The 25683-nt window shown below is 41.4% G+C and overlaps 1 protein-coding gene across 1 annotated transcript in view; it reads right to left on the bottom strand.

Moving 5' to 3' along the window:
- SORCS3 (sortilin related VPS10 domain containing receptor 3) overlaps positions 1–25683 on the bottom strand; it is a 587799-nt gene that overhangs the window by 122880 nt on the left and 439236 nt on the right. The window contains exon 7 of the mRNA XM_022568819.3: positions 15612–15730. Coding sequence (XP_022424527.1) covers positions 15612–15730 — 119 coding nt within the window. The remainder of the gene's footprint in view (positions 1–15611; positions 15731–25683) is intronic.

The raw sequence follows: 25683 nt of genomic DNA, 5'->3' as shown, positions 1-25683 counted from the left end.
ATGCAGTTAAAGGAAGAACAAGTAAAAATTTTAAAAGCTGAACCTCTGAAATGTATATTCTAGTTAGAATGGTAATGGGGAGAGAACTGCACGTAATAGTCTGCTTCTCAGTCAACAGCCCAACTGCCTTCATTATCAGCACTGTTGTTTTTACAACAATACAATTATCTTTAATAGGAGGCCCCAGAAAAGGGATCCTCCTGGGAGCTGCGCTTAGCAGAGTGGGTGTTGGGGACTTGCTGGAACTTGGAAGAGAATGATAACAGGGAGACCTGATCGGGTCATGATGCAACAGCTCTTCTGCATCCTGGAATGGGACACAAGAGATGCCATGCCCCGAAATACATCATGGAAATTGGATCAAGCACAGAGAGGTGTAAGGCAAGTGCAGAAGACTCGAGAAGAGTGGAGCTGGGGATGGTAATGATGATCAGCCATGCTGCCACTCACCCCCCTTGGCACCTTAGTGATGAGTGGTTGAATAATCCTCTTAGTGTATCTGAGGGACAACTCTCAGAGGTGCGGGCATGATTACATTGTACTGAATTCCATTAAGCCTTTCTTTGGTTAATGACTGAGCAAAAGCTTCTGATCTGAAACAAAACTGAAACAGATCCTGACAAACAGTTCACTGAGCAAGGAGTGCAGTGAGGCTTTCTTGCCCCGAATATCTACCAAGACAGGGAGAGCATCTGCCTTTTTCACTTTTACAGTCATCTGGAAAAGCTCTGGGAACACCAGCTATTCAGTGCTAATGTGAGGGTCTTCAGCTTGGGGAAATGAATGAGAAATGGGTCACTGTCTTCTTTCGTCATCCTTTATGAACCCAGGCAGCCCTGAGGTCAGATCCTCCTCATGCTGACATTTATTGAGCTATACAACAAAGGGTGATTCTCTAAAAGGTCCTGAAATTCAGTTTCCCCCTTTGAAAAATAAAGATGATGCTATGTACCACACTGAGATCCTATGAAGATAAAGTAGAATAAAAAAAATAGTAAGATGCACACATGCCAGATATAAATTTGACACTTAATAAATGTGAGGTCCTTTTCCAACAAAGACAACAATTCTTCCAATTTGCTGATGGGTGGGTAAAGATTGGTGGGGTGGCTAGGTGGAAAGAACATTCTGAAGAATCACTGCTTTGGAAATAGGAACTTGCAGATTTCCAAACAGCGGAAGAGATTTGAAAGTTGTGTGGCTGATCTCATGCCTTTGAGCTGAATACAGAAACGTTTGTGGTCCCTGGAAAGCATAACCACCTTCTAGACCAGAACGCCCAAGCTGCATCTAACAATATGAGGCCCCTGGATAACGAAACACTACGAGTGCCACTCTTCCTGTAAGATGCACTGCACAGGAGACATGCCACTACTGCCCACCATGCCCATGGAGACACTTAATTAACAAAAGCAGCCTTTCCTACTGAACCATGATAACACAGTCTTCTATGCAGCTATTACCAATTACTCAGAGGCGATACACAAAATGAGAAAAAAACAAAAAACAAAACTGACACCCCTAAAGCAGACATACCCATCCATGTACTACCAGAAAGGCAAATACTTAGGTTCCAATACGTAGCTAATTACAGAACAATTCTCTGAGATTAAGGGGAAACACTCCTTGCTATTTTGGCCTAGTAAGCAACAAGCATTATAACTTCCATGGAGCCTCAGCAGATCTCTTGGGAAGAAGCAAACAGGAATCATTTATTAGAGATAGACACAGCAAAGTTTTGAATAGAGTGAAGAGATCGCTATGCTGAAAGGATTGATGGACACCCTGTAAATACAGAGCCCCTCCCAGGAGTCACTCTGTCTCAGCAGGAGACACTGGGGAATCATCAGCATCTGGTCTGTAACTGATGTTCTGCTGTAGGAACAGACAGGAAGGATTGATCAGAGAGAGGGCAGGACGTGAGCAGAGAAAAGGAATGCAGTGAGGGCTCTGAGAGAATATTTTAAATTCTCAGAGAAAATACTTAAAAGGTGGGCAGAGGAAGAGGTACCTCCGTAGAAGAGGAAGAAGAAGAGACTGAAGAGGTAGGGAGAGGAGCTGGACTGCTCATTATCAAGGAGCGAAGGAGAGAGGCTGCTTCAAGGAGGAAGGAGCAGTCAGGAGATTCCAAAGCTGCAGACGGGTCCATGAATATCATTACTGAGTGGTGTTGTCGAGACACCATTCAAAGATATCTTTGATGAACTTGGCAAAGGTAATTTCAAGGAAGTAGCAGAGGCAGAAGTCAGTCTCAAGTGGGTTAAAGAGAGAAGGAAACGAGAAAATGGGATAATGAAGGTAGAGTGCTCTCAAGAAATTTGGTCGTGAATGAAAGATGGGTCATTTCTAGAGAGGAGTATGGGGTTCAAAGAAAGTTTTGTTGTTTTGTTTTAATTTAAGGATGGTAGATATTTTAAAATATTTAAACACTGATGGAAAGTCGGAAAGAGGGATGAATAAGCTTAAGGCAGAGGGGACAGAAGGATAAGCAATAAGCCAGGTCCCTGAAAAGTTAGAAGGCCTGGGAATGGGTGTTTGGATTGAGGAATTTTATCCAGGGGTGTGAGTGATTCTTTCTATTTGTCTTGTAGAGTCCACCCTATCTACAATCCTGGATGCATAGCAGGGACTCAAAGAGAGAGTCTTTCCAATTTGTCTTGAGTCGGGTTCCCCCCAGAATGAAGGCCTGAGACAAGGGCTTTTGTGCAGGTAGTTTATTTTCTCGGGGGGGGGGTTGTTTAGGTTTTGTTTGTTTAATTTTGAGAAATGTTTCTAGGGAACAGGAATGGTGGAACTAGGAAGCAGGAAACAAGGAGGAAGGGAAAGCCATCCCAAGGTGCATTACTGAACTGGTCATTATTATAAGCAACTGGGGCTCAGTTCTACTGGGGACCCTATGAAGATGATAAGGCTCAGAAGGCCCTCCTGACTCAGGAAAAGAGGAGTCCTTATCCACCGGCCCATGACTCCTATTGCTCAAATTGTCCCAGAGGATCTCAACAGCCTTGAAATTCAAGGTATGCATCCGCACCAGAATGACTGAGGGGTCTATCGTGAGCCTCCCCAAGTCCAGAAGCATGGGAAATGGGACACAGATGTTCAACACAAAGGTCAACTAAATATTATTACTTCATGATCAGATCACTATTTTGTGTTTATTCATGGAAGTATTTCAAATACTAACAACTTTTACATCAAGCCACTAATATCATTATAGGTGTAGAGACACAGCCCAGCTACATGCTATTTAAATACCTCCCACGAATATTGGGGTGCATGTATCTTTTCAAATTATGGTTTTCTCCAGATATATGCCCAGCAGTGGGATTGCCAGATCATATGGTAACTCTATTTTTAGTTTTTTAAGGAACCTCCATACTGTTCTCCATAGTGGCTATACCAATTTATAGTCCCACCAACAGTGTAGGAGGGTTCCCTTTTAGCCACACCCTCTCCAGCATTTATCGTTTGTACATGTTTGATGATGGCCATTCTGACCAGTGTGAGGTGATACCTCATTGTAGTTTTGATTTGTATTTCTCTAATAATTAGTGTTTATTTACAATAGTCAGGACATGGAAGCAACCTAAATGTCCATCGACAGAGGAATGGATAAAGAAGATGTGGTACATATATACAATGGAATATTACTCAGCCATAACAAAGGACAAAATAATGCCATTTGCAGTAACATGGATACACCTAGAGATCGTCATGAGTGAAGTCAGACACAGAAAGACAAATATCATATGATATTGCTTTGAGCTGAAGATTCCATTAGTGTGGAATCTAAAAACAAGGGTACAAATGAACTTATCTACACAACAGAAGTAGAGCCACGAATGTAGAAAACAAATCTATGGTTACCAGGGGATGAGGAGGGAGAGGGATAACTTGGGAGACTAGGATTGACATATACACACTACTATATATAAAATACATAACTAATAAGAACCTGCTGTACAGCAAAGGGAACTCTTCTCAGTACTCTGTAATGGCCTATATGGGAAACGCATCTAAAAAGGAGTGGATATATGTATATGTATAACTGATTCACTTTGCTGTGCACCTGAAACTAACACAACTTATAAATGAACTATAATCTGATGAACATTAAAGATAAATAAATAAAGACCTTCCATTAGTGCTGCCTGTTAAAAACACTTAAGATTTTGAAAGCGCTTCAAGGATATTCACCTGAAGATGTTTTTATTGTATTTCTTTTGAAGATCATCTCTGAAACTCTTTCATTTTTCTTTAAACTCCTGTGTTGTAAATGTGCCCCTAATGATGAAATTGCTATTTAACATTCAAAATCTCTCCCATTAAGGCCAAATTAACATCATTTAAAATATTGCCAAATAGCTTTTCTTCTAATAATTACACTCAATTTCTGCCTCAGGGCTTTTTTCTTTCAGAAAGATAACAATTTATTAGGGATACAGTAGCCACATCATCGAGGCTCTTCTACCTCTCATGTAGGTGCGTAAAACGGGCTCTTAAAGTATCAAAACCCAGGGCTCTGGGGACCAAGATGCTACAAGAAGGCACTCAAGAGTCTTGAAAGATATCTACAGCTATCTATACACAGATATGTGTATCATTAAAAGTTGGTTTCTTTGATAACCAACACTATGGAAGACATGTGGGACGATTTTATTATGCACATATGTCGATAAATGACTTGAAGCCATGAATAATTAAAGAATGAATTTGGGGGAAAGATTTAGTAATCTTTTATGTGATAGGCTTATAAAAACCCTTCAAAGAGAAGGTGCATACACAAAATACAGTGAGGCTGAGTTTTGCACGTGGATTAGTCTCTTGATTCTTGCATTTTATAGGGCTCCTAATTTTCAAAGCATTCCAAAGCCATTAGTAGTTTCAAAGCATTCCAAAGCCATTAGTAGTATCTCCCTTGATCCTCACAACAACCTTCCAATTTAGGCAGAGCAAGTAGCATGATTCCATTCTACAAAGATCAGGAAATTAAGAATGCAAGTGAATTGCCCAGTGTTCCCTGGCTGGCAGGGGGCAGGTTCCTAATTACAGCCCAGGTCTCTGAGTTCAGGGTTCTTTTCCCCACATCAGACCACTAGCTACTCGGATCATAAACTGCTTCAGAGCAGGGACAACGTCTTCCATCTCTAACATGCTCCATTGCACCTGGAGTATTTCTAGCGGCTCAACAAATATCTGTTAATTGATTACTTGTACTTGCTAATTGCTAATACTTCTAGAACATCTCCCAACGCACAAAAATAGTACAATGGTGCTATTTTTCTATGTTTATACACACAACTCCTAAAAACGAACAGCAACTTGTATCTAAACTACCCACTGGTTTCATTATACTACTGGAATCATCTGAGAACCACTCTTATGTATGGCATTGCTCCACCCTCAGATTTCCTTGCTGTAGAGGGGGCTTCTCTACACAACTTCACCAGGGGTCAAAAGGGGCATTACATAGCTGATGGTTCTGCACTGTTACTGATCTCCTTGTGGATATGAAGAAGTATCTGGCAAGGTTGGGATGGCCTCTTCCCTCCTTCAAATTTTCTGCTTTGTCCACCCCTCCAGAGTACTTTATTCGGATCTTAATTATAGATCTGTTTTTTTCTCTTATACTTTAGATACCTGAAGATAGGTCAGTATCATACTTGCTTTTTTTTTTTTTTTTTTAATTCAATTGCATGCGCAGTGAAACTGAAACCATACCACATTAAACGCCACCTCCTGTGCCAGAAGAGAGGAAAGGACCGGGCTTCATGTAGCTCAGGAAAGACATACAAATCTCTTGTGATAACTTGTTAGGGCTCTGCTCCTATTTCTTCAACACACTCCCTCATAGCCAGGGTATGAATCATATCACTGAAGGGATTTTACTGCTAACCACTGCTGAACTACCTATTCTCCAGAATAATCACTACAAAAGCTACTCCATAAGGAGAAAAGACAAGATTTCCAACCATCTTGGCTCAGGACACAGAAACCAACTTATCTCTCTCTCCCTCTGCCCCTACAGGAGAAAGCCGATTTCTCTTTTATCCATGTGGAACGGAGGCATTTCAGGCAGACACTTTCCCATTAAAACAAGGGCTCTTTTGGGAAGAATTAGCTCCTTTTGATTTTACTACAATACCCCAGGACCTGGGCCTCCTGCACAGAAAAGGCATTGACAGATTAACACATTTCACAGTTTTCTGTACATCTCCAGCTCAGCACCCCCAATAGCAGGAGATCAAACACTAGGTTCCCTAAGCAAAACCATCAAGATGGCTACCTTTACCTCTTTGTCAATGAAAAAGTAAAAGGTGAGGCAGAACTTTTGGGATCTGTCTAAATTATAGGAGCTGCATGAATAAGTCTATGGACCCTCCTACCACACAAGATACAGGATAAAAAATAATAACATCACGCCCAGAAAAAGGAAATTATGACTGGGCCTGGGAAGCTTTCCTTTAGAGGAACAAATGGGAGAGGGTGAATATTTTATGCAAAATTAATATCATGGGAAGCGCATTATGAAGAGGTTAGCTAGGTTCTTGGTTATTTAAGCTGCATTCTCAAATGCATATACGTTTGTACATAATGACTCACTGTGGGTAAATAATTATGCCTTAAATACATGCACCTCATTTGTAAATATGCAGAGAGAGGATATAAGCCTGGATGTCATCCGAATTCCTAGTGGTTCAGTTGTCCACACACACAAAAGCCTGACTTTGACCTATGCAGTCAGCAGTGCTATAAAAATGTCAGTGGTTTTCAAACCTTTCTTAGCAGCAGATTCCTTTTGTCAAATAAAAGTATTAAGGACGCTGATACACAGAGCAAACAAAAGCAGAATTATACTTTTTAAGGAGGGCTAAGGGTCCTGAACCCCCATTCTCTTCCATTTTTGTTAGCATCTGAGACAAGTTCCCTAAGAGCCAATGTAAGAGCCACCAAGAAAAACATCGGGCACAAAAGGGTAGCAAAGAGTGAGGGGATAGACTGGTCTCCTTTTCTGCGAGGTTTTGTCTTTTTCTCCCTTAGAGTTCTACCTCCTAGCACTAAAACAAAATATAAGATATCAATACTTTTAAAAGTTAGGAAATTTAAGTGGTAAATCCCTTAAAATTATGAAAAACCAAACACACCAAAGCCCCTTATGCCCATCCTGCTGTTATTTAGCTATTCAAATTGTAGGCATAGAAGTGATTAATCTGCTTTTGCAAGTCTCCCCTTTGAAAGTCAAACTATGGAAAAATGGCAAGACTTTCAGTGGCAGCATAATCCTCGGTGTCCAACTCTCCACAGGGACGTCACCCACAAAGGCTGGGCTGGACCCAAGCCCGGGTGCGCTATAGCTTTTCCCAAAACCATTCTTTGGCAGACTTCTAGCCAGGGTAGGAAGAAAACAACCTACCCTGATGCCCTAATATCTTGTTCAGATACAAATCTGTGGGTTTAAACAATGGAGGAGAAGCTACTGTTGGTCTGAGGGTTTTCTTCTCTTACAAAAGTCTTCTTTTTTTTTTTTTTTGCGGTACGCGGCCCTCTCACTGCTGTGGCCTCTCCCATTGCAGAGCACAGGCTCCGGATGCGCAGGCTCAGCGGCCACGGCTCACGGGTCTAGCCGCTCCGCGGCATGTGGGATCTTCCCAGACCAGGGCACGAACCCGCATCCCCTGCATTGGCAAGCGAACTCTCAACCACTGCGCCACCAGGGAAGCCCACAAAAGTCTTCTGAAGCAGCTTTATTTCCATGAACAGAATGAAAAATCCTTGCTCTTTCCTTGCTTCAGAGGTAGATATTCATCACTGCGTGCAAATCTTACCTTTTCCATAAAGCCTTTACTGATCCCCACTTCAATTTTCAAAACTCATACTCTCCAAAAAAATAAAATAAAAAAAAGACCCACACTGATTGCAGAAATGTATTTGAGATGGCATCCAATAATTTTTTTTAAAAAAAGGCAATTAACGGGCTTCCCCGGTGGCGCAGTGGTTGAGAGTCCGCCTGCCGATGCAGGGGACACGAGTTCATGACCCGGTCCGGGAAGATTCCACATGCCGCGGAGCGGCTGGGCCCGTGAGCCATGGCCGCTGAGCCTGCGCGTCCGGAGCCTGTGCTCCGCAACGGGAGAGGCCACGGCAGTGAGAGGCCCGTGTACCGCAAAAAAAAAAAAAAAAAAGGCAATTATCAAGCAAAAATATAAAAAAATATAAGAAAGGTGCCAAGTCATCAAAAATGGCCAGTGGTATAGGAGAAAGGAAGAAGAACAGCATAAAGCTTAATGCAGGGAAACTGCTAAAATTGACCCAAACAATCAGTTGTGAGCTTTTTAGCAACTGCAAAGAGGAAAACACAAAATTATCAGTATTCAGTTAAAGGAAATAGACAAGGTTTACCTCTTCAGGACAATTTTCTAATTTACTTTCCAGCCACTTCACTCCCTCCCATAATTACAGCTGTCCTTAGATAGAGGTTGTGATATATTGGGTTGGCCAAAAAGTTCCTTCGGGCTTTTCCAGAACAGAAAACCTGAACGAACTTTTTGGCCAACCCATACCATGGTCTCTCACTTCCCTCACTTTACCTATGTCTTCCCGTCTGCCTGCAGTGCCCTTTGTCCTTCACTTGTCTAACTGGTACTCACAGTCCTGCTGCCAGGAAACTTGTACTGACCCTCCTCCCAGGGCAGGGTGAAGAGCCCTTCCTCCTCAATCCAAGACCAATGCATGTTTTCCACAAATACAGCTCTCATCACACTCCATTGTAATTGCTTTGTTGTCTGTGTTCCCCACTAGGCTGAATGTATTTGAATACATTTAAATGAATGAATATAAAAAGGACACTGAATAATATAATGGATAATTCCTGGACAGCAGTTCTATAAAAATGCAGAGACATTCTACATATGGTAATTTCTTATACAGTGAGCAATTGCCAATTACCCTAAATTGTCTTATATTGTTAGTTGGAGAAACAAGACTCCCTTGCTTTAAAAAGATAACTAACTACACTCCCTGAGAATAAGGACGCATCTTATCTTCTCAGTTCAGTTCAGTTCAACAAACTTTTATTGAGTTCCAGTCATTATGCTAAGTGCAGGAAAAACTATGATGAATAAGACATAGTCCTGTCCCCTTAAAGTTTACAGACCTGGCTCGTGAAGCATAACACACACGGATAAGTAACCAGCAAAGGAGTTTGGTCTAATCCTGATTGACTGAGGATGTCAGGGAAGACTTCCTATAGGCGGCACTGTCTAAGTTGAATCTTAAAGGATGAGTTTATTTGATAAAGGAACATTCCAAGCCAGAAAAGAGAGTACAAGAAAGGCATATTAGGCAAGAAATGACATGGTGCAAAAACGACATGGTGTATGCATCGAGACTAAAATAGTTTATTTTTATTGAAGGGTAAAATATAAAAAGGAAGGTATATGGGGAACAGTGGTGGGAAAGGAATTCACATGAGGCTGATGCAGTAGGTAGGATCCAGATAGTAGAAGAGCTTGTAGGCAATGTTAAGGAAGTTGGATTTTAACCTATAGGTGACGAGAAGCCACTGAAGGCAAGGACACTGATTTCTATTTTAAATAAATTACTTTGGAGGTAGTGTTGTGAACAGATTGGAGGTATGCTGATCTGGGAGCAAGAAAATCAGTTAGCAAGTTATTGCAACATTTCAGAAAATACATGATAAGGGTTTATAAATGGTTTTAAATAGCCAAGTAATAATGGTGCTTCCCCCCTTTTCCTTTCATAAATCATCCTGGAGCAACAAGAAAAACACGAAAGAAAAATGCAAATTCTATACTTAAGGAAAACATAACCCTGAAACACTAAATGTGGAAAGGAAGCCAAAGGCAGTGAAGGACAAACAGGGTACAGACAGGCACCAGAGCAAAAATGCCTACAGCTACAAATCTTAGATCAAGCTAGAGACATAGAGTTCTCTAAAGAGGATATTTCCTAAGGAGTAAAACTAACAGCCTATTATTTGGAACCAAGGGAATGTGGCTCAGGAACCGGCAGTGGGAGCGTTTCCAGAATTCACTGGTGACAAGGAGAAGCTGGAGAGGCATGGCTGCTAGAGCACCGCTCAGGCAGTTTTACCTTATAAGAAGAATCCACTAACAGACTAATAATCTTTAGTTATATGGAACCTCACCGAGAACAAAGGGGGACTCTTGTTAAGCTGAAAGAGAGCCTTGATCAGAGCCCTGATCCCCAAGATGAACCTCCTCAAATAGTTCAGCCAGACGAGCTCATGTCGTTAAAAAATAAGTAATGATGAAAAATATAAAGAGAGAAGAAAACAGCACAAGAGTTACAAAATAATACAACAAAATAAAAGAGAGAAAGGAACAGGAAAAACAAAGAGCAGACATAGAACAAAAAATGTTTCCATGAACTAAATAAAAATTGTGACCACACTGCTACAAATAAAAATAACCCACATGATGTCATCACCTCTATAAAAGAAGAGGTCAAGCAGAAATACAAGAGCTCAGGGGAGATATGTTGAGACAACAAAAAGAGATAAAATATAAGCTGGCAAAGCTCATGAAAAAAGTTAAAAACAACAGCAGCAAAAAAGGCAAAGAGGAGCCTGGACACGGCTACATACTCATTCAAGGACAGTATGAGTAAAACTGTTTTTATAAATTTCATTTTGCTCAGGGAGTTAAACATGCTAGAAGAAAAAAAAGATGTCTCCCCTTTGTCTTTCTTGCCTGTTGTACACATCCTAATTGTCTTGAAGGAAGGGAGCCAAAACAATAAAACTAACGTATACAATAAATAAAATATACATTTCAAAATATATATCACAGAAACTTCTGAGAAATTAAAAAGGAAGAAGAAATTGAACCAATTGAATGAGACATATTCCATGGAAAAGAATCAACATAGTATTAACGACCACAAAACATACACTAATAAAGTAAATAGTATTCAAATATATGTGTGTGTGTGTGAATATATATATATATATATATATTTTTTAAAGGACTTTATGTATCAAGGGCGAAAATATATCAAGACATCTAAAAGGGAAAATATGAGACTAGCCAGACACAGTAACATTCAATAAGTTAAGGGAGCAAAGTTTTTATGGAAAGCAAATGACATCTTTTATACCTTAAAAGATGATATTAGGGCTTCCCTGGTGGCACAGTGGTTGAGAGTCCGCCTGCCGATGCAGGGGACACGGGTTCGTGCCCCGATCCGGGAAGATCCCGCATGCCGCGGAGTGGCTGGGCCCGTGAGCCATGGCCGCTGACCCTGCACGTCCAGAGCCTGTGCTCCGCAACGGGAGAGGCCACAACAGTGAGAGGCCCGCGTACCGCAAAAAAAAAAAAAAAGATGATATTAAAGCATAAAGGGGATAAACAAACATATTTTCAACATTCCGGAATTCACCTTTCTTGAAGACATTACTAAAGGACAAATTTCAGACAACCAAGAAACAAATGGGAAAACTATAGTAAAAGGACCACTGAATAAATTTACCTAAAACTAAAATCAAAATAAATGCAGGAATGATGCTTCAAGCAGAATATAAATGCTCCAAATGATTTAATTAACAAAACTGGGGTTGGATAGAAGGGAGAATGAAGGAGGTCATAAACACACACGCTATTTTTTTTTCTACTTGTCTTCAGCAGAGCTTAATAAAATATTTAAACTAACAGAATTATAGGAAAGCAAACACTAAGAGATAACATAACCAACCAAAACTGTGTAGTAGAGGAATTAAAGAGAGAGGGGAAGAAATAGAAAGGCATGGAAATGCACTAATTTTAAAATTGGTCACAAGAGGAAATCCATAGATTATACAAAAGTAGATGTCCTATGTTGTATAAAGTTATATTCATAAAGCTTGGTTAGAACAAATATTCAAAATCCTCAAACAAATACATATGCAGGAAAGCAAGGAAAACAGACCACATAATGATTTTTTTCTTAAAAAGAAGCAATTAAAACTAAAAACTAAGCATACACTGTCAGAACTAAGATATATTTGTCACATCAGTCAGTCAATCCTCAAACTCACCTATGAGAATGAAAAGACTCTGATTCAATATTGATGGGCAACCAACTTATATTTGCACCCACAGTATGTGTAGTTGTTTACCTGCAACCCACTGACATCCTTTATTTTATTTCTATTGTAGCCAATTGATAGTTGCAAATAACAGCATTTAATCTGTGTTTATTTGATGATTAATGAAATTCAATGTTTTTCTCAAGAGTATTGGCCTTTTGCATTTTTTGGAGCATTGCTATTCAACTGCTTCCCATCTCTTTCATAGTAAAAAAAAATCCTTAAAACAGTCTTCAAGGTCCTGTAGGATCTACCACCCTGTGCCTTCCTGATGTAATCTCTATATTCTCCAAGTGTCATTTACTACCTCCCTCATCTCCCTGAACTCTATATATTGGAGTGTCCTGTGGCTCAGTCTTTAGATGGTTTCTCTTCTCTAGCTACACTTACTCCCTCGGTGACTTCAATGCTGCAGTTCAAAAATATCAATATGCAGACACCCTTCCCATTTATATCTCCAGCCCCTACCTTCCCACCATTCCTGCTTCTAAACCCAGCCTCAAATTTCTAGCTGCCTACCCCACATCTGCATAAGGGGCACAAGGAAGTGCAGGGCACAACAGACCTAGCTCCACATTCCCCTCTGACTACGAACTTCTGTCACTCTCTCCCTGGTCATCACCCAACAAGGCCTTCCCAGGTCATCCTAAATAGCAATAACCACAGACACCCAACATTCAAGGCCCCTCATTTATTTTTATCCATAGCACTGCCATCACCTGCTATACTTTGTAGACAGATAAACAGACGATAGTAGAAGATAGATAAAAAGATACAAAGCAACATTTACAGAACATTGTTTTGGTGCTTTACGGGATTACAAATGTAATCCTCCTAGCAACCCATGAAGTAGGTACTATAATTATCCTCTTTTTATAGATGAGTCAAATGAGGCCTAGGTCAAGGTCATGCAGCTAAGTGTGGCAAACCAAGGTTGGAATAAATGCTGGCCATCAGGCTTCAAACTACAGGTCACTGACCACTACCCTTCACAACCTTTCATATCTATGTATGTGTGGATGTATACATATCACCTACATATTCTCCTGTCTCCCACTAGCATGTAAATGCCACAAAAGCAAGAACTTTGTTGTGTTCAATAGCTTAACCCCAGCACCTAAAACAGGGGGCTGCAATGTAGTAGGGGATCAATAAAACTTTACTGAATAATGGGAATGCATATCTCTTTCAAACAGAATAAAATTTGATGCTGATTAAAGAGAAAAACTTCTATTGGTTTCCAGCATAATAATTCTTTTAAAAAGGAGTATTTCAGAACAGTTAGAAAAAAATTCTGGACTTCTGCCTGCAGTTACGGAAAACTTTATGCAATACAAAGAAAAAGGAAACAAGAAAATTGAACATTTTAAATTCTAAGTCATGTTGCCCAGAAACAGTTCTGCTATGTTCATCATTTTATGCAGGATTAGCATTAAGAAAAGGGCAATCAGATCGGTAAATTCATAAGTCATCCCTGTGCTTCTACCTTAAAAACATTAAATAGAGAGAAAGCAACAATAAAGCCTTAAACTGGGGCCATAACAATGGGAATGGAATGAAAGGAAACACTTGAGAAATAAGGTGATATTAGCAGAGGCTGTGGATTCATTTAATTTGATGACATAGACTGGCTTCCAGGTTTCTACCTTGAATGACCTCGTAGAGGGCAGTGCCACCAATGTGTCAAGTTCATGGGGGACATGTCAATTACATTTAACCTGTGGAATATCTAAGTGAAGATATTGAGATGGCTGTTAGATATGTAGGTCTACCGTACATGATAGAGGTCACAGCACATTGACTTGAGAGTCATCAGAACATGGAGAAGATGCTCAAAATCATGAGATCTCCCAGAGGGTGAGGGGGCAGGGCAAAGATTAGAAGGTCAAAGGCAGAAAGCTGGGCAACACCAAGTGTAGTGCCTAGTACTGTATATTTTGCATTGTATGTGTTCAATAAATACTTATGAATAAGAAAATGGCAGTACCAATGACCTGCTAAGATTTAGAAAAAAAATCCTGAAATTCTGGCTGAGAAACAGTGATTATATAAGCACAAAGGTCTCTCTTTCACTCCCTCTTTCAAGCTCGTTTTTGCCTGGCTGGCTACTTTTCCTATATCATAGTAGAGCTCAAAAATCCATGAGGCTTCATATATGTATACATATGGCTGATTCACTTTGTTCTACAGCAGAAATTAACACAACATTGTAAAGCAATTATACTCCAATAATAATAAAAAAAAATTCACGCAACTGATTTGTAAAAAATAGTGACCGCTACATGCATAGTCAATCAATAAAACAAGTAGACATCGAGCACCCTTGATTTGCAAAGGCCAAGGTTCAGGGTAAAATGTGTGTATAAAATATTGCCCCTCTTCTCAGAGAGTGTAAAACACAGTTTGGAAAGAAGGAGAAAAATCCACTAAGACTTAAGTAACAATTCCTAATAGCCTATGGGCTAGAGGAACAGCAGGTAGTAAGAGCTCCAAAGATTCAGAGGAAGAGTCGTACCCAGATTGGAAGTTCAGAGAAGGTCTTATAGGGGAGATGGGGCTGATCTGGACTAAAAGACCAGGAGTGAGGCCGAGAAAGCCCTTTAGGTGTTTTCAGCTCTGAGCAAACTCAGGGAGATTCTGAAGTTCAAGGTTCCTATAGGAAGCAGTCTGGAAAACAACAGACCATAGAAGGGTGGAAAGGCAGAGGACAGGGGGATCAAGGTTGCCCTCAAATGCAAGTATGATGTAGCTCAGTAACATACATACACACACACACACACACACACACACACACACACACACACACACACACACACAAAGTCCATCACTCGACGGAGCATCTTCTTTTGTTTTCCCTCATTTTTGATCTATCTTGCACCTCCTTTCAGTGAAACTCAAAATCTAAAACGAGGCTTCCATTGCCTGCCTAAAAATATTAGTCCCCCAGTTTCTCTAGGAGTCACAGAGCTATTGGAGTGAAGGATTTGGGGCTTGGACATTTGAGGGGGTGGTCAGCACTGGAAAGGGAGGGGAAGATTTAGTGAGACCTCAATTTTCACAGAAAGAAGATCCTAGAGATGCTTAATTTCTTGGAGATTCTCATTCCCACATTAGATAAGTCACTTTGGACAGAAATAGAATGTGGCTTTGATAAATTACTTATCTCTAATTACTCATCTCTAATGAGATTTGATTCTAAGTAATCTCAAACTCCAGCCTAAGTCCTGGTCATTTCAAGACCCCTTTGGTATAATAAAAGGACAATTCAACTGAAGGATTCAGTGGGCCACTAAAGTTCCCTGTAAACAATAAGGACCCATAACATCTTCATCTTTCACCAGAAGTCTGGGATCTCCCCAGCGGACCGTGTACCGAAAGCACAGGAGGGACAGCACCCCAGCTCCGCATCTTCACAGCCTCTGGAGAGCCATCCTCATCCTCCCAGCCAGCAGTTGACTTCCCCCACGCATCCTCCCTCTACCATTGACTGCACATCTGGACTCACCTGGATGAAGATATATTCATCCTGGACAACCAGGGAACTGATGTCAATGGAGCGGGCAAAAGGCCCGCTCCGAGTAGTCTCAGCACATTCCTGGATCCTGCAGGTGAGGTAGTGAGCATCTGAAATGGGATGGCAGAGAGACACTTAGACACAAGGGGCAATGGCCATCAAACCTCTCAGCCCACAAAGCCCTACTTCCTGGGGTAAAACAACCAGGAGACTGCATTTTCTTGTCCAAAGAATTTGTAATAATTTTTTTAAGAAAAGGAATATCTAGTTCAGGAAAGGGAGTGAGGAAAGAGTTAATCTTATATCCTACCAGCCAAAGAGTAAATTGGTACAGATTTTTTTAATTTTATTTTTGTTAACATCTTTATTGGAGTATAATTGCTTTACAATGTTGTGTTACCTTCTGCTATATAACAAAGTGAATCAGCTCTATGTATACATATATCCCTATGTCCCCTCCCTCTTGCGACTCCCTCCCACCCTCCCTATCCCACTCCTCTAGATGATCACAAAGTACTGAGCTGATCTCCCTGTGCTATGCGGCTGCTTCCCACTAGCTAGCTATCTCACATCTGGTAGCGTCAATGTCACTCTCTCGCTTCGTCCCAGCTTACCCCTCCCCCTCCCCGTGTCCTCAAGTCCATTCTCTACATCTGTGTCTTTATTCCTGGTACAGATTTTTGAAGGAACAAATTTGAAATATCTATCAGAATTTTAAATGTACATATCTTTTTACCAGCAACTCTAATTCAAGGGACGTTTTCTAGAGAAATACTCATATATTTTCACAAAGAGGCAAGGGCAAAAATGTTCATTGTGGCATTATTCATAGCAGTGAAAAACCAGAAACTGGCTAAGTGTCCATGAATTAAAGAACATTTAGAAAAACAAACGTACACATATAACAAAGCACCATGTTGTGAACAGAAGAATTAGGTAGATACATATGCATCGTGTGCTGATTTCCCCAAGGTGCATTGTTCTGTGACCTTTTAAAAAATTATTTAGCAACATGTATGGCACAACCCAATTTATGAAAAAGACAAAAAAGAACAATGTCTTTATACATACAGGTTTGTGCCATAACTGCATAGGAAAAAAAGTTTTAAAGGACATCTCTATAAATTAGCTATGACTACTTTGGGGGAAAGGAATGGACTTAACGAGAGTGGAAGTGGGGCCTTGGCTTTTTATATTATATACGTCTTTCTTGTGTTTACAATAAGAATGTACTTACTTATTATAAGTAAAACCTGTATAATTACTTGTAAAATTTTCTAAAGATCTCAGCAGCTGAAGCTTCCTCAACCAACCCCCCAAAATTATGGCAGCAGCTGTAGCTGAATGAGAAATCCTCGAGTCTAAGCATTCTGATCATGACGACAGGGTCACCCGAGGAAGACGATCCATTCAGTTATTTGTTCCCCAAGGAAAAACCACAAGTGAATCTCTATAAAGAAACCTCTGTATACACTTGCTTTAAAAATGTATACTGTTTATTTAATGGTGTTTAAAAATAATAAATGGGTCCAAGTGAAAAATAGAGGTCATTTTAGGATTAAAAGCAGAGAAGTCTTTGTTATCATCTAAAATGACTTGCATTACTACATACATCTGATGCGCTTGCCCACTTAAATATGTGCACAGGTGTGAGTACGTTTTGGAGGCTACACTGGAAGGGGTGGTAAGCGGCAGAAATAAATAAAGGCAAAAGTTTAAATAAACAAAAATTTATAACAACTGAGTGTAAAACAAGGGTACTTTAAATTTTCCCTAATTATTGACCTTTAATTAATTTATTGATTGATTGATCCAGAAAGTATTTCTTGTGTGCATATAATGTATTGGGTATTATTTAAGCACCAGGAGTATGGCAGTGAATGAGACAGATTTTCTATTGTGAAAGGCCCTGCTGTCTGGGAAGGGGTTCACTCATAAAATTTATAGCTAGCTATTACACACATTTATTAATAAACAAAATGCTAATTTAACAAAGAAACATGTTTTGGTAGGAAATGAATTCATTATGTGCTATAGCCCTACTTTTCAAACGTCTGTATCTGGGCAAAGCCAATTTGCTTTGGTGCCCTTCATCCAGACGCGTCCAACACTGATCTCATTCTCTCCATCAGCAGTTTCGTCACCTGCCCAGTGGCTCAAGCCTCTTCGCTTTTCTTTCCTCCACATGCCATGCAATCCAGCTGGTTCCCAGCCTTGAAAAGTCTGCCTCTGAAGTGCTTCCAGCATCTCTCTTCTCTCCACGACCCCTGCCACTTGCCTGGAAAAGGCCTTCCCATCTGCGTTGCCTGCTGCGTCCATTTCACAACTGGTGCTCAGGTGCAGGATGGACTGGAAGCTGGGTGGACCCGAGGCAAGAAGCCAGCATCATCTCTCAAACCTAACCTCAGCTGAGCCTTCTCGGCTTCAAAATCACCCACAGTTCTGAGTGCCCGGGGACAAAGCCCAAATATTCTTCTGTAAAATAGAACGCCTTTTACAACTAGCCTAATGAAGTCAAATGTCTCAGGGGCCAGGCAAATAACGTATAAGAGGAAACTGAGCTGGAGTGAGATGACGAATGGCAGCGGGCACATGGTCTCAGTGTCAGGGATCACTGAGGAACAGCTGGGACTACAGGAAAATGGCCAACACTTGCATCTTTACAGGGAGCTGCTTCTCAGCATCAGTCATCACTGAGATGCAGGAATAAGATGTTCTGAGTTTCTACATAAAGCTAAGTGTCCCAGTTTTCTAAATGTGACATTTCCTAATGTTTATAAATTGACAGCTAATTTAAATTTAAAATATGGTGCAGGCCAAACAGTATTAGGCCAAACAAAACAAGCCTACAGTCCACCAGGAGCCATTCACTTTGTACCTCGACTCCGTAATTTGGTCCCTACCTACCTCTCCAGAGAATAGACTGTGCCCTGTCCCCACATTCCCTGACCTGTTAGCAAGACCACCTTGCTCCCCATTCTGCGAGTACCACCTGCCGACCCCTTCCTCTTTGTCTCTGTCCACAGAGAAAGCCGAGAATGGCCTGGCTTTCCGCTCCTGGCTGAGAGGCCAAGGGAAGGCAAGAAGCCCAGGCTGCGCTTTGGAGCACCAGGCATAGTACTGGTCCCACCCAGCCTGAGTGATTTGCTCCTAGCATAAAGCACTAAAACCCAGTGAAACGCTGCGGTGAAGACATGTAAAGAAACCACAAGGGTTGACTTGACAACCTGCTTCTTTCTCGCCAGAGGGTGTCTTGGAAAGCCCCTTGTACTGGTAATCAAAGGTGTGCACAGGAGGACATCTGCTTATCCCCAGCATGGGCTCATTTCTCCCCTGTCTATTTACTATTTACTCCCATACTTGGACACTTTGAAAAAAGAATCAAGTGTATTCGAGGCCACCCCATACAAAACCGAAACCTACCTAAACTGAGGCCCCTGGTAGATGAGCTACTGGGTCACACTCATCCTCCTTCTTGGCTCCCCTGCTGCTTGCCACTGCCCAGCATGGAACAAAAGGTCCACTTTAACAGGAAAGCAGCACTAAAACGCGTTTGGGAAATCCACTTAAAATTCAGGGGCCTTGCAGTCTTTAGCCGGACTCATATATCAGGAGTCTCAACGCTTTTAATTTTCTAAACACAGAGATACCCACTGCCTGGTGAGAACCCCAAATGAGGGTCTGGGGAGAGGTACATGTCAGGCAGGCCAGGCTACCAGGTGGAAGTGACCGAGGGTGTCACAGGGGACTGGGGGTGTCAAAGGTGAGCAGGAATCACCACTTCGCTCAAGCCTCCAACTTGCGAAAGGTCTTAACTTTGGACTTCGGGCATTATCTCCAAGTGGGGCTGAATACAGTCATAAGGATTCTATGACGAAACTGAGAGCGGGTACTTATCATGTAACATGAAATCCCCAAATAGGCTTCTAACAACTGCGGTCTTGTTCGTTTGTGTGTATGTGTGTTTTAAAAACACAAGATGCCTGATAAAAAGGAAGCAAAGCGGTCCAGATTTCTCAAGCATATTGTGGTGTGTGAGAGAAAGGCCTCTGAAGGTAGAAAGTGCTGAGTTCCAATCCTGAACTTGCTGATGGCCTTGGGCTAAGCAGCGGCTCCACTTTTCATCTGTGAGGTACAAGCAAAGTAGGTGTTTGCCTCTCAGGGCTGTCGTCAGGATCAAATAAGATTATGTATGAAAAAGGTTCGTACGTTGTTGAATACATTTTAAAGGATCAATAAATGCTAGTTCTTTTTTATCATGAAGAGAGAAGGAAGGAGATTTAACACTCAGCATCCTTCTTACGTACAATTAACAAGTAATGTTCTGTTTTATTGTGGAGGATCAAAAGATCATGATAGCACAGGTCCTACTAGTAAAGTCATACACTGGATTGACCTCACTGTTTACTTTCTCTAAATGCTATAGGTGTTCAGACAAGAAAAAGCACATCTGAGCTGGAATAATTAAGGAGGACTTGAAGGAGGAGACAGTGCTTGTGTTTAGCATGGATAGAGAAGTGTTCTGTGGGAGAAGGGAATTTCTAAAAAAGGGAGTGAAAACTGCATGTGGACGTTTAGGCAAGGAAAGCCCGCTGAAGGCACTATATAATTACACGATAATGGGCGGACATGGATTAATATTTATTCTAGAACTGCTATTTCCCATCCTTTCCTTCAAAACATGCTCAAACGGAAAACCAGAAAGACCAAACTGAATGAAGATCTCATTAGGATACCCTAATGGGAAAACAAGACGGGGATTCCCCAAATGGTTAAGTCACATCATCCTCATAATTAATATATTTCTTTTTTTTTTTTTTTTTTTGCGGTACACGGGCCTCTCACTGTTGTGGCCTCTCCTGTTGCGGAGCACAGGCTCCGGACGCACAGGCTCAGCGGCCATGGCTCACAGGCCCAGCCGCTCCGCGGCATGTGGGATCTTCCCGGACCGGGGCACGAACCCGTGTCCCCTGCATCGGCAGGCGGACTCTCAACCACTGCGCCACCAGGGAAGCCCAGTATATTTCTAAATATCGAATGTCTTTCTAATGTATTTCTGAGAGCTGGTGCGGTCACTTACAAAAACTAAAAGTCAAAAGCTTTGTTCCCTGTGAATAGAGAGATCTGCTCCATAACTTTATCAGGACCAGGCCCTATTTCAACTAGCTGTACTGCTAGCAAGACTTTAGGGAAGGTGGTACCATTGCACCACTGTGTCCAGCCTCATGCCCCCTCATCTTACAGATGGCGGACCAAGGGTCTCATTTGGTGAGAAAGGGTGACCTTAGACTGACGGATTAATTTCTTCTGTATTGGGTCAAGGTGTATAGAGAAGCTGCATGCATCAGACGCTCCCTGAGGTTCCAGAAAGCAGAGAACGTAAGACTGGTTCTTGCCGTCAGAAGAATCCCAGGCCAGTGATAGAGACGGGATATTCACAAGTGAACATGCCTTGGGATCTGTGCTGGATCAGAGAACTGAGGTATGTGGAAAGAGAACGAAGCAGATAACCCAACATCCTTAGTCTTATCTTCCTAAGAGGTTGCTTTTCCACCAGCAGTTTTGTAAGGCAAGCTTCTCATGCATCTATATCAATGAGTTTCACCATGAAGTCCAGCATTTCTCACTCTGTCAAACCTTTCCAAAAGGATCACCTCCTTAGAAACCTGGATAAAGTCTTAGTCATCTTTGTTTCTCTCCTGGCACTGCCTTTATAAAGCTTCAGTAAATGCAAGTTAAGCTGAAATGAATTACATTAAAAGCCGATACATTTGTGCTATATTCTGACCTGCAATTATGTTTTACCTTTAAGATTATTAAATATTCAAACTATCCTAAATGTCATGCCTCTTTGCCATCTCCGAGAAAAAAAGCTTTCCATGATTCGCTCAACTTCCATCCCTTTGGGTAATATTGTCAAAATTGAAAAAGTGAATTAAAACTGTGAACAAAAAGCAAATTCAGCTCTTCAGGTCTCTTCTTAGAGAAATACCCAGGAGCTATTTATTTTAAATAACAACATTGACTGTCAAATGCAAATAAGTGAAATCCAGCAGATTCCAAGAAACTCTGAAAAGTTATTTAGCTTCCAAAAGCCTCCTTTTCCTTGACTGGGGAGTGAGGCTAAACTATTTGTAGGCACAGGGCAAAACAAAGGATACTGACATTGTTCCAAATGCCTAACACAGCACCTGAGACAAGGTAGGTAATAAAAATCAGCAAAGCAAGAAAACGTAGCGACTATTCCTTCCTATTGTGCTTATGGATTTGCTCACAGGAGAAGTCTAGTGTCTTTTCCTTCTAGAAAAGAAGGGGAACCTGGCAGAGTTATAGACGTTTAGAAACCACAGCGATCCTGAATACCTTAGGATTCCTGATACTCCCCCGGGTTCTGGGATTTGAACCCAGGCGACCTGACACCAGAACCAGTGATCCTAATCGTTATGTACTTGAACCATGGAAGGAAAATCAGGCTGAGAATCAGACCAGAATCTACATTCTGGTTCAGTCCCTGTCACTGGCTGTCGACGTAACCTTGGGCAAACTGTTACACATTTTGGAGAGTGATACAGTTTGAAAATTTCTAATCCCTTCCAACCCTTTTTTAAAATTCTGAGGTCCTTTATCAAAAACAATCCTATATTCTCACTATATCAAGTAGATTTTAGTGTGCCTTGTCTAAAGGAACAGAAGGCTTGCAATCCTGTTGGTTTAGCTCCCCCTTAGCCTCTTCTTGGCCTCTGAGTTCTTAGAATACTGCTGGATCTCTGAGTTACACAGTTTACAACCATTGGACTAGTCAGGAACCCAAAGTTTTTTAAGAGCCATTATTCTATGTATCTAGAACCTACAGTTTAGACTTCAGGGCTAATAGTTTTGCCCATTTGATTACTAATGACTGCCTGGAATGCTCTGTTAAGATGTCCTGGGCTTTATCTTGGCTTAGTGAGAAAGTGCAGTAATTGATGAAGAGAGTTGATAATAGTACCAGGACAAGGAATGGTAGTATATGTGCTGTGGTTTTGATTCTAGAAATTTCAAGTCTAGATGTCTAAAAACTTATAGCTCATGTCGAGTTTCACTTATTACAGTGTCCTACAAGGCCCCCATATAGCTTATGCTTGAAAATTTCCAATAAACAGGAATCAACTACCTAACAGAGCAGTCTGCATCATTTTGGGGTCCTCTTAATTGTTCCTCCTTTGTTCATTGAACTGAAATCTGCCTCAGTTCATTGAACTGAATTCTGCCTCATTGAACTGAATTTCTGCCTCATTATTGTAGAGTAAATTTTACTCTACACTAAGATCTTTGTTATCCAACTGATGAAAAAAATTATAAAAATACCTCTTATATTTGTGTATTCAAACATGTGAAGCACTAGAAGATTCACAGAAAGTTTAAAAAAAAATTGTCCAGGGTCAAACAGGCTCTAATTGACAGAGTTAATTCTCCAACTTAACTCTTAGGGCACCAAGTTAATACTCTTTCTATTGACACTCAATGGTCTCTTTGATGGTGTGTGTGTGTGACTGAGTAACTGAGTGAAAGAGAGAGAGAGAGAGAGAGAGAGAGAGAGGGAGAGAGAACATGAATATGAATATAAATATTAATATTCACAGGGGACATTGAGACATTCAGAGAGAGATGATTTCCAGAAGAGAATGAGAGAAAAAGCCATTTGAATCCTGAATCTCATGGCAGAAACAGGTTTCACACTGTTATTAACCAAATTGGTTGGCTCTGCCCTGTTTAAACCATGCCAAGGCAAGAGATAATTCAATGGCTTTAGTTTAAGGAAGTCTGACTCCCAAAGGGGAGGACCAGGACTGGGGAAGAGTGGAGATTCTTACACCGAAACAAGAAAAGGGACTTGTTTATGCTGGGTTTGCTCCAGAGTGTGGGAGCCAGGTTTAGAGACAGGACTGTCAATGCCACACCACGCACTGAAGAGCCACACTCCATGCTGCTGCACCTGCAGCCCCTCAGTCTAGGGCAGTCCTGTGCAATGGATACACAATGGGAGCTACTAATGACCTTTTAAATTTCCCAGTAGCCATACTTAAAAGGTAAACAGAAAAGTGTACATTTAACATATTTGATTTAACCCCAAATATTATGATTTCATCATGTAACTAATATAAAAATTACTAAGGGGCTATTTTCCATCATTTTATTCATAGTAAGTCTTTGAAATCTGGTGTGTATTCCACACGTACGGCACACATCAATTTGGACATCACATCTCAAGTGCTCAATAACCACGTGTAACTGAATGGCTACCATATTGGACAGTACAAGTCTAGCATAACTTTCTCACTCTCCTTTTCTACCATCCCCTTGGGAAAATCCAACTCATCTCCCAAGATGAAACTTAACCACGGGCTCTTCAGTGCAGCCTTCAGTCGCTCCTCAGCGACTGGGCTACCCTGCCTTTTGGTTCGCACAGATAGCACTTTCTTCATGAGACAAAACAGAGTCCCCATGGCCGTTAGCACATTATATTGCATTAATAATCTGTGTACTTATCTGCCTCTGCTACTCAATGCTGATTGTGTCCTATTTACCCACACACCCTCCACAGCTTCGTGCAGTGCAGTGCTGATCAAAGCGGGGTCTACTGGCCAGCAGCATCAGCTGGGAGCTTGTCAGAAATACGGAAAGTGTTTTAAAAATCTCTCCAGGGCTTCCCTGGTGGCGCAGTGGTTGAGAGTCCGCCTGCCGATGCAGGAGACATGGGTTCGTGCCCCGGTACGGGAGGATCCCACATGCCGCGGAGCGGCTGGGCCCGTGAGCCGTGGCCGCTGAGCCTGCGCGTCCGGAGCCTGTGCTCCGCAACGGGAGAGGCCGCAGCAGTGAGAGGCCCGCGTACCGGAAAAAAAAAAAAAAGCTCTCCAGATGGTTCATTTGTATGTTAATGTTGGGAGAAGCTCAGATCTCGTGCAGTGGTTCTCAACCCCACATGTACTTCAAAATCGTTAGGACAATTTTATGCAGGGCAATGCCCATGACCTTCCCCTGAAGAATCTTCTTTCATTGATCTGTGGTGGGACCAGGTGAGTGTGTGTGTGTGTGTGTGTGTGTGTGTGTGTGTGTGTGTGTGGCAATTTTAATGCTAGGTTTTGAGAACCTCTTGTCTTCTACACATGGAAAGGGCTCTGTCACAGTGGAGTGAATTATGAGTGGGTCAATAAATAAAGATAACACAAATTTCTATATTTCTGCCATACTCTGGGAAGTACACAGAGCAACATTTAATTGTTTTTTCATAGGCATATCCTGTTTCCATCCCCGGAAGATCTTTACGAAGCTCATACTATTCCTGCTAATATTTAAGAAGTTCTCTCGTCCATGATTTTAGACATTTGAAAGTTATCGTGATGTGGGGAGCACTTTATAATGAATTATGACTTGCTGATTTTTGTTTCTTAGAAGGGAAAGAAAGACCCATTTGCTCTCTTTATACGTTCTTCTCACTTGCATTCCTGTGACAGCCCAGGTGCTACGGAACAGAGTAGTTCCCGACTCCAATACCAAGGCTCCTTGTTCATGCTTACGCAGGGTATAACTGTCCCCAAGCTGTGACTCCAGCACCACATGAGGTAAGGGATCCACACAGCAGTGTTCCTGAATAGCACCTGGATCAAAATCACACTGGGAGTGCGCTTAACAATATGGAGACTCCCAGGTCCTGTACCAGACCACCTAAACCAAAACCTCTGAGGTGGACCCCAGGAGTCTGTAGTGGAATCAGCTCACCAGAGGATGACCATGAATGCTACTGGTTGGGCAAAATGGCCATGAGAACTGTGATGCAGGCAGATGCAGAGAAATGGAATTTTACTGCTCAAGACCCCTTTGATGATAATTTTCAAATTAGCAAAAAATCTATAACACAGGGTAAAGGGTCTGAAATGGGCTGATTAAGGAATAGACTCTTGAACATGCCAGAAAAAGTGGAATAATGAAGGAAAATCTGAGGAAGGAAAAATAATTATCTAAGATCCATTATTTCTCCTGATTTAAGATTCTTAGAGAATTTTGTTATTGTTCTTTTAAACAT

This window comes from Delphinapterus leucas, chromosome 16 (genome assembly GCF_059928025.1).
Source record: "Delphinapterus leucas isolate spDelLeu-1000000601 "Yukka" chromosome 16, BTC_Dleu_Yukka2, whole genome shotgun sequence".
Lineage (NCBI taxonomy): Eukaryota > Metazoa > Chordata > Mammalia > Artiodactyla > Monodontidae > Delphinapterus > Delphinapterus leucas.
The sequence above is the reverse complement of the archived record's forward strand: the minus strand, read 5'-3'. Positions and strand labels throughout refer to the sequence as shown.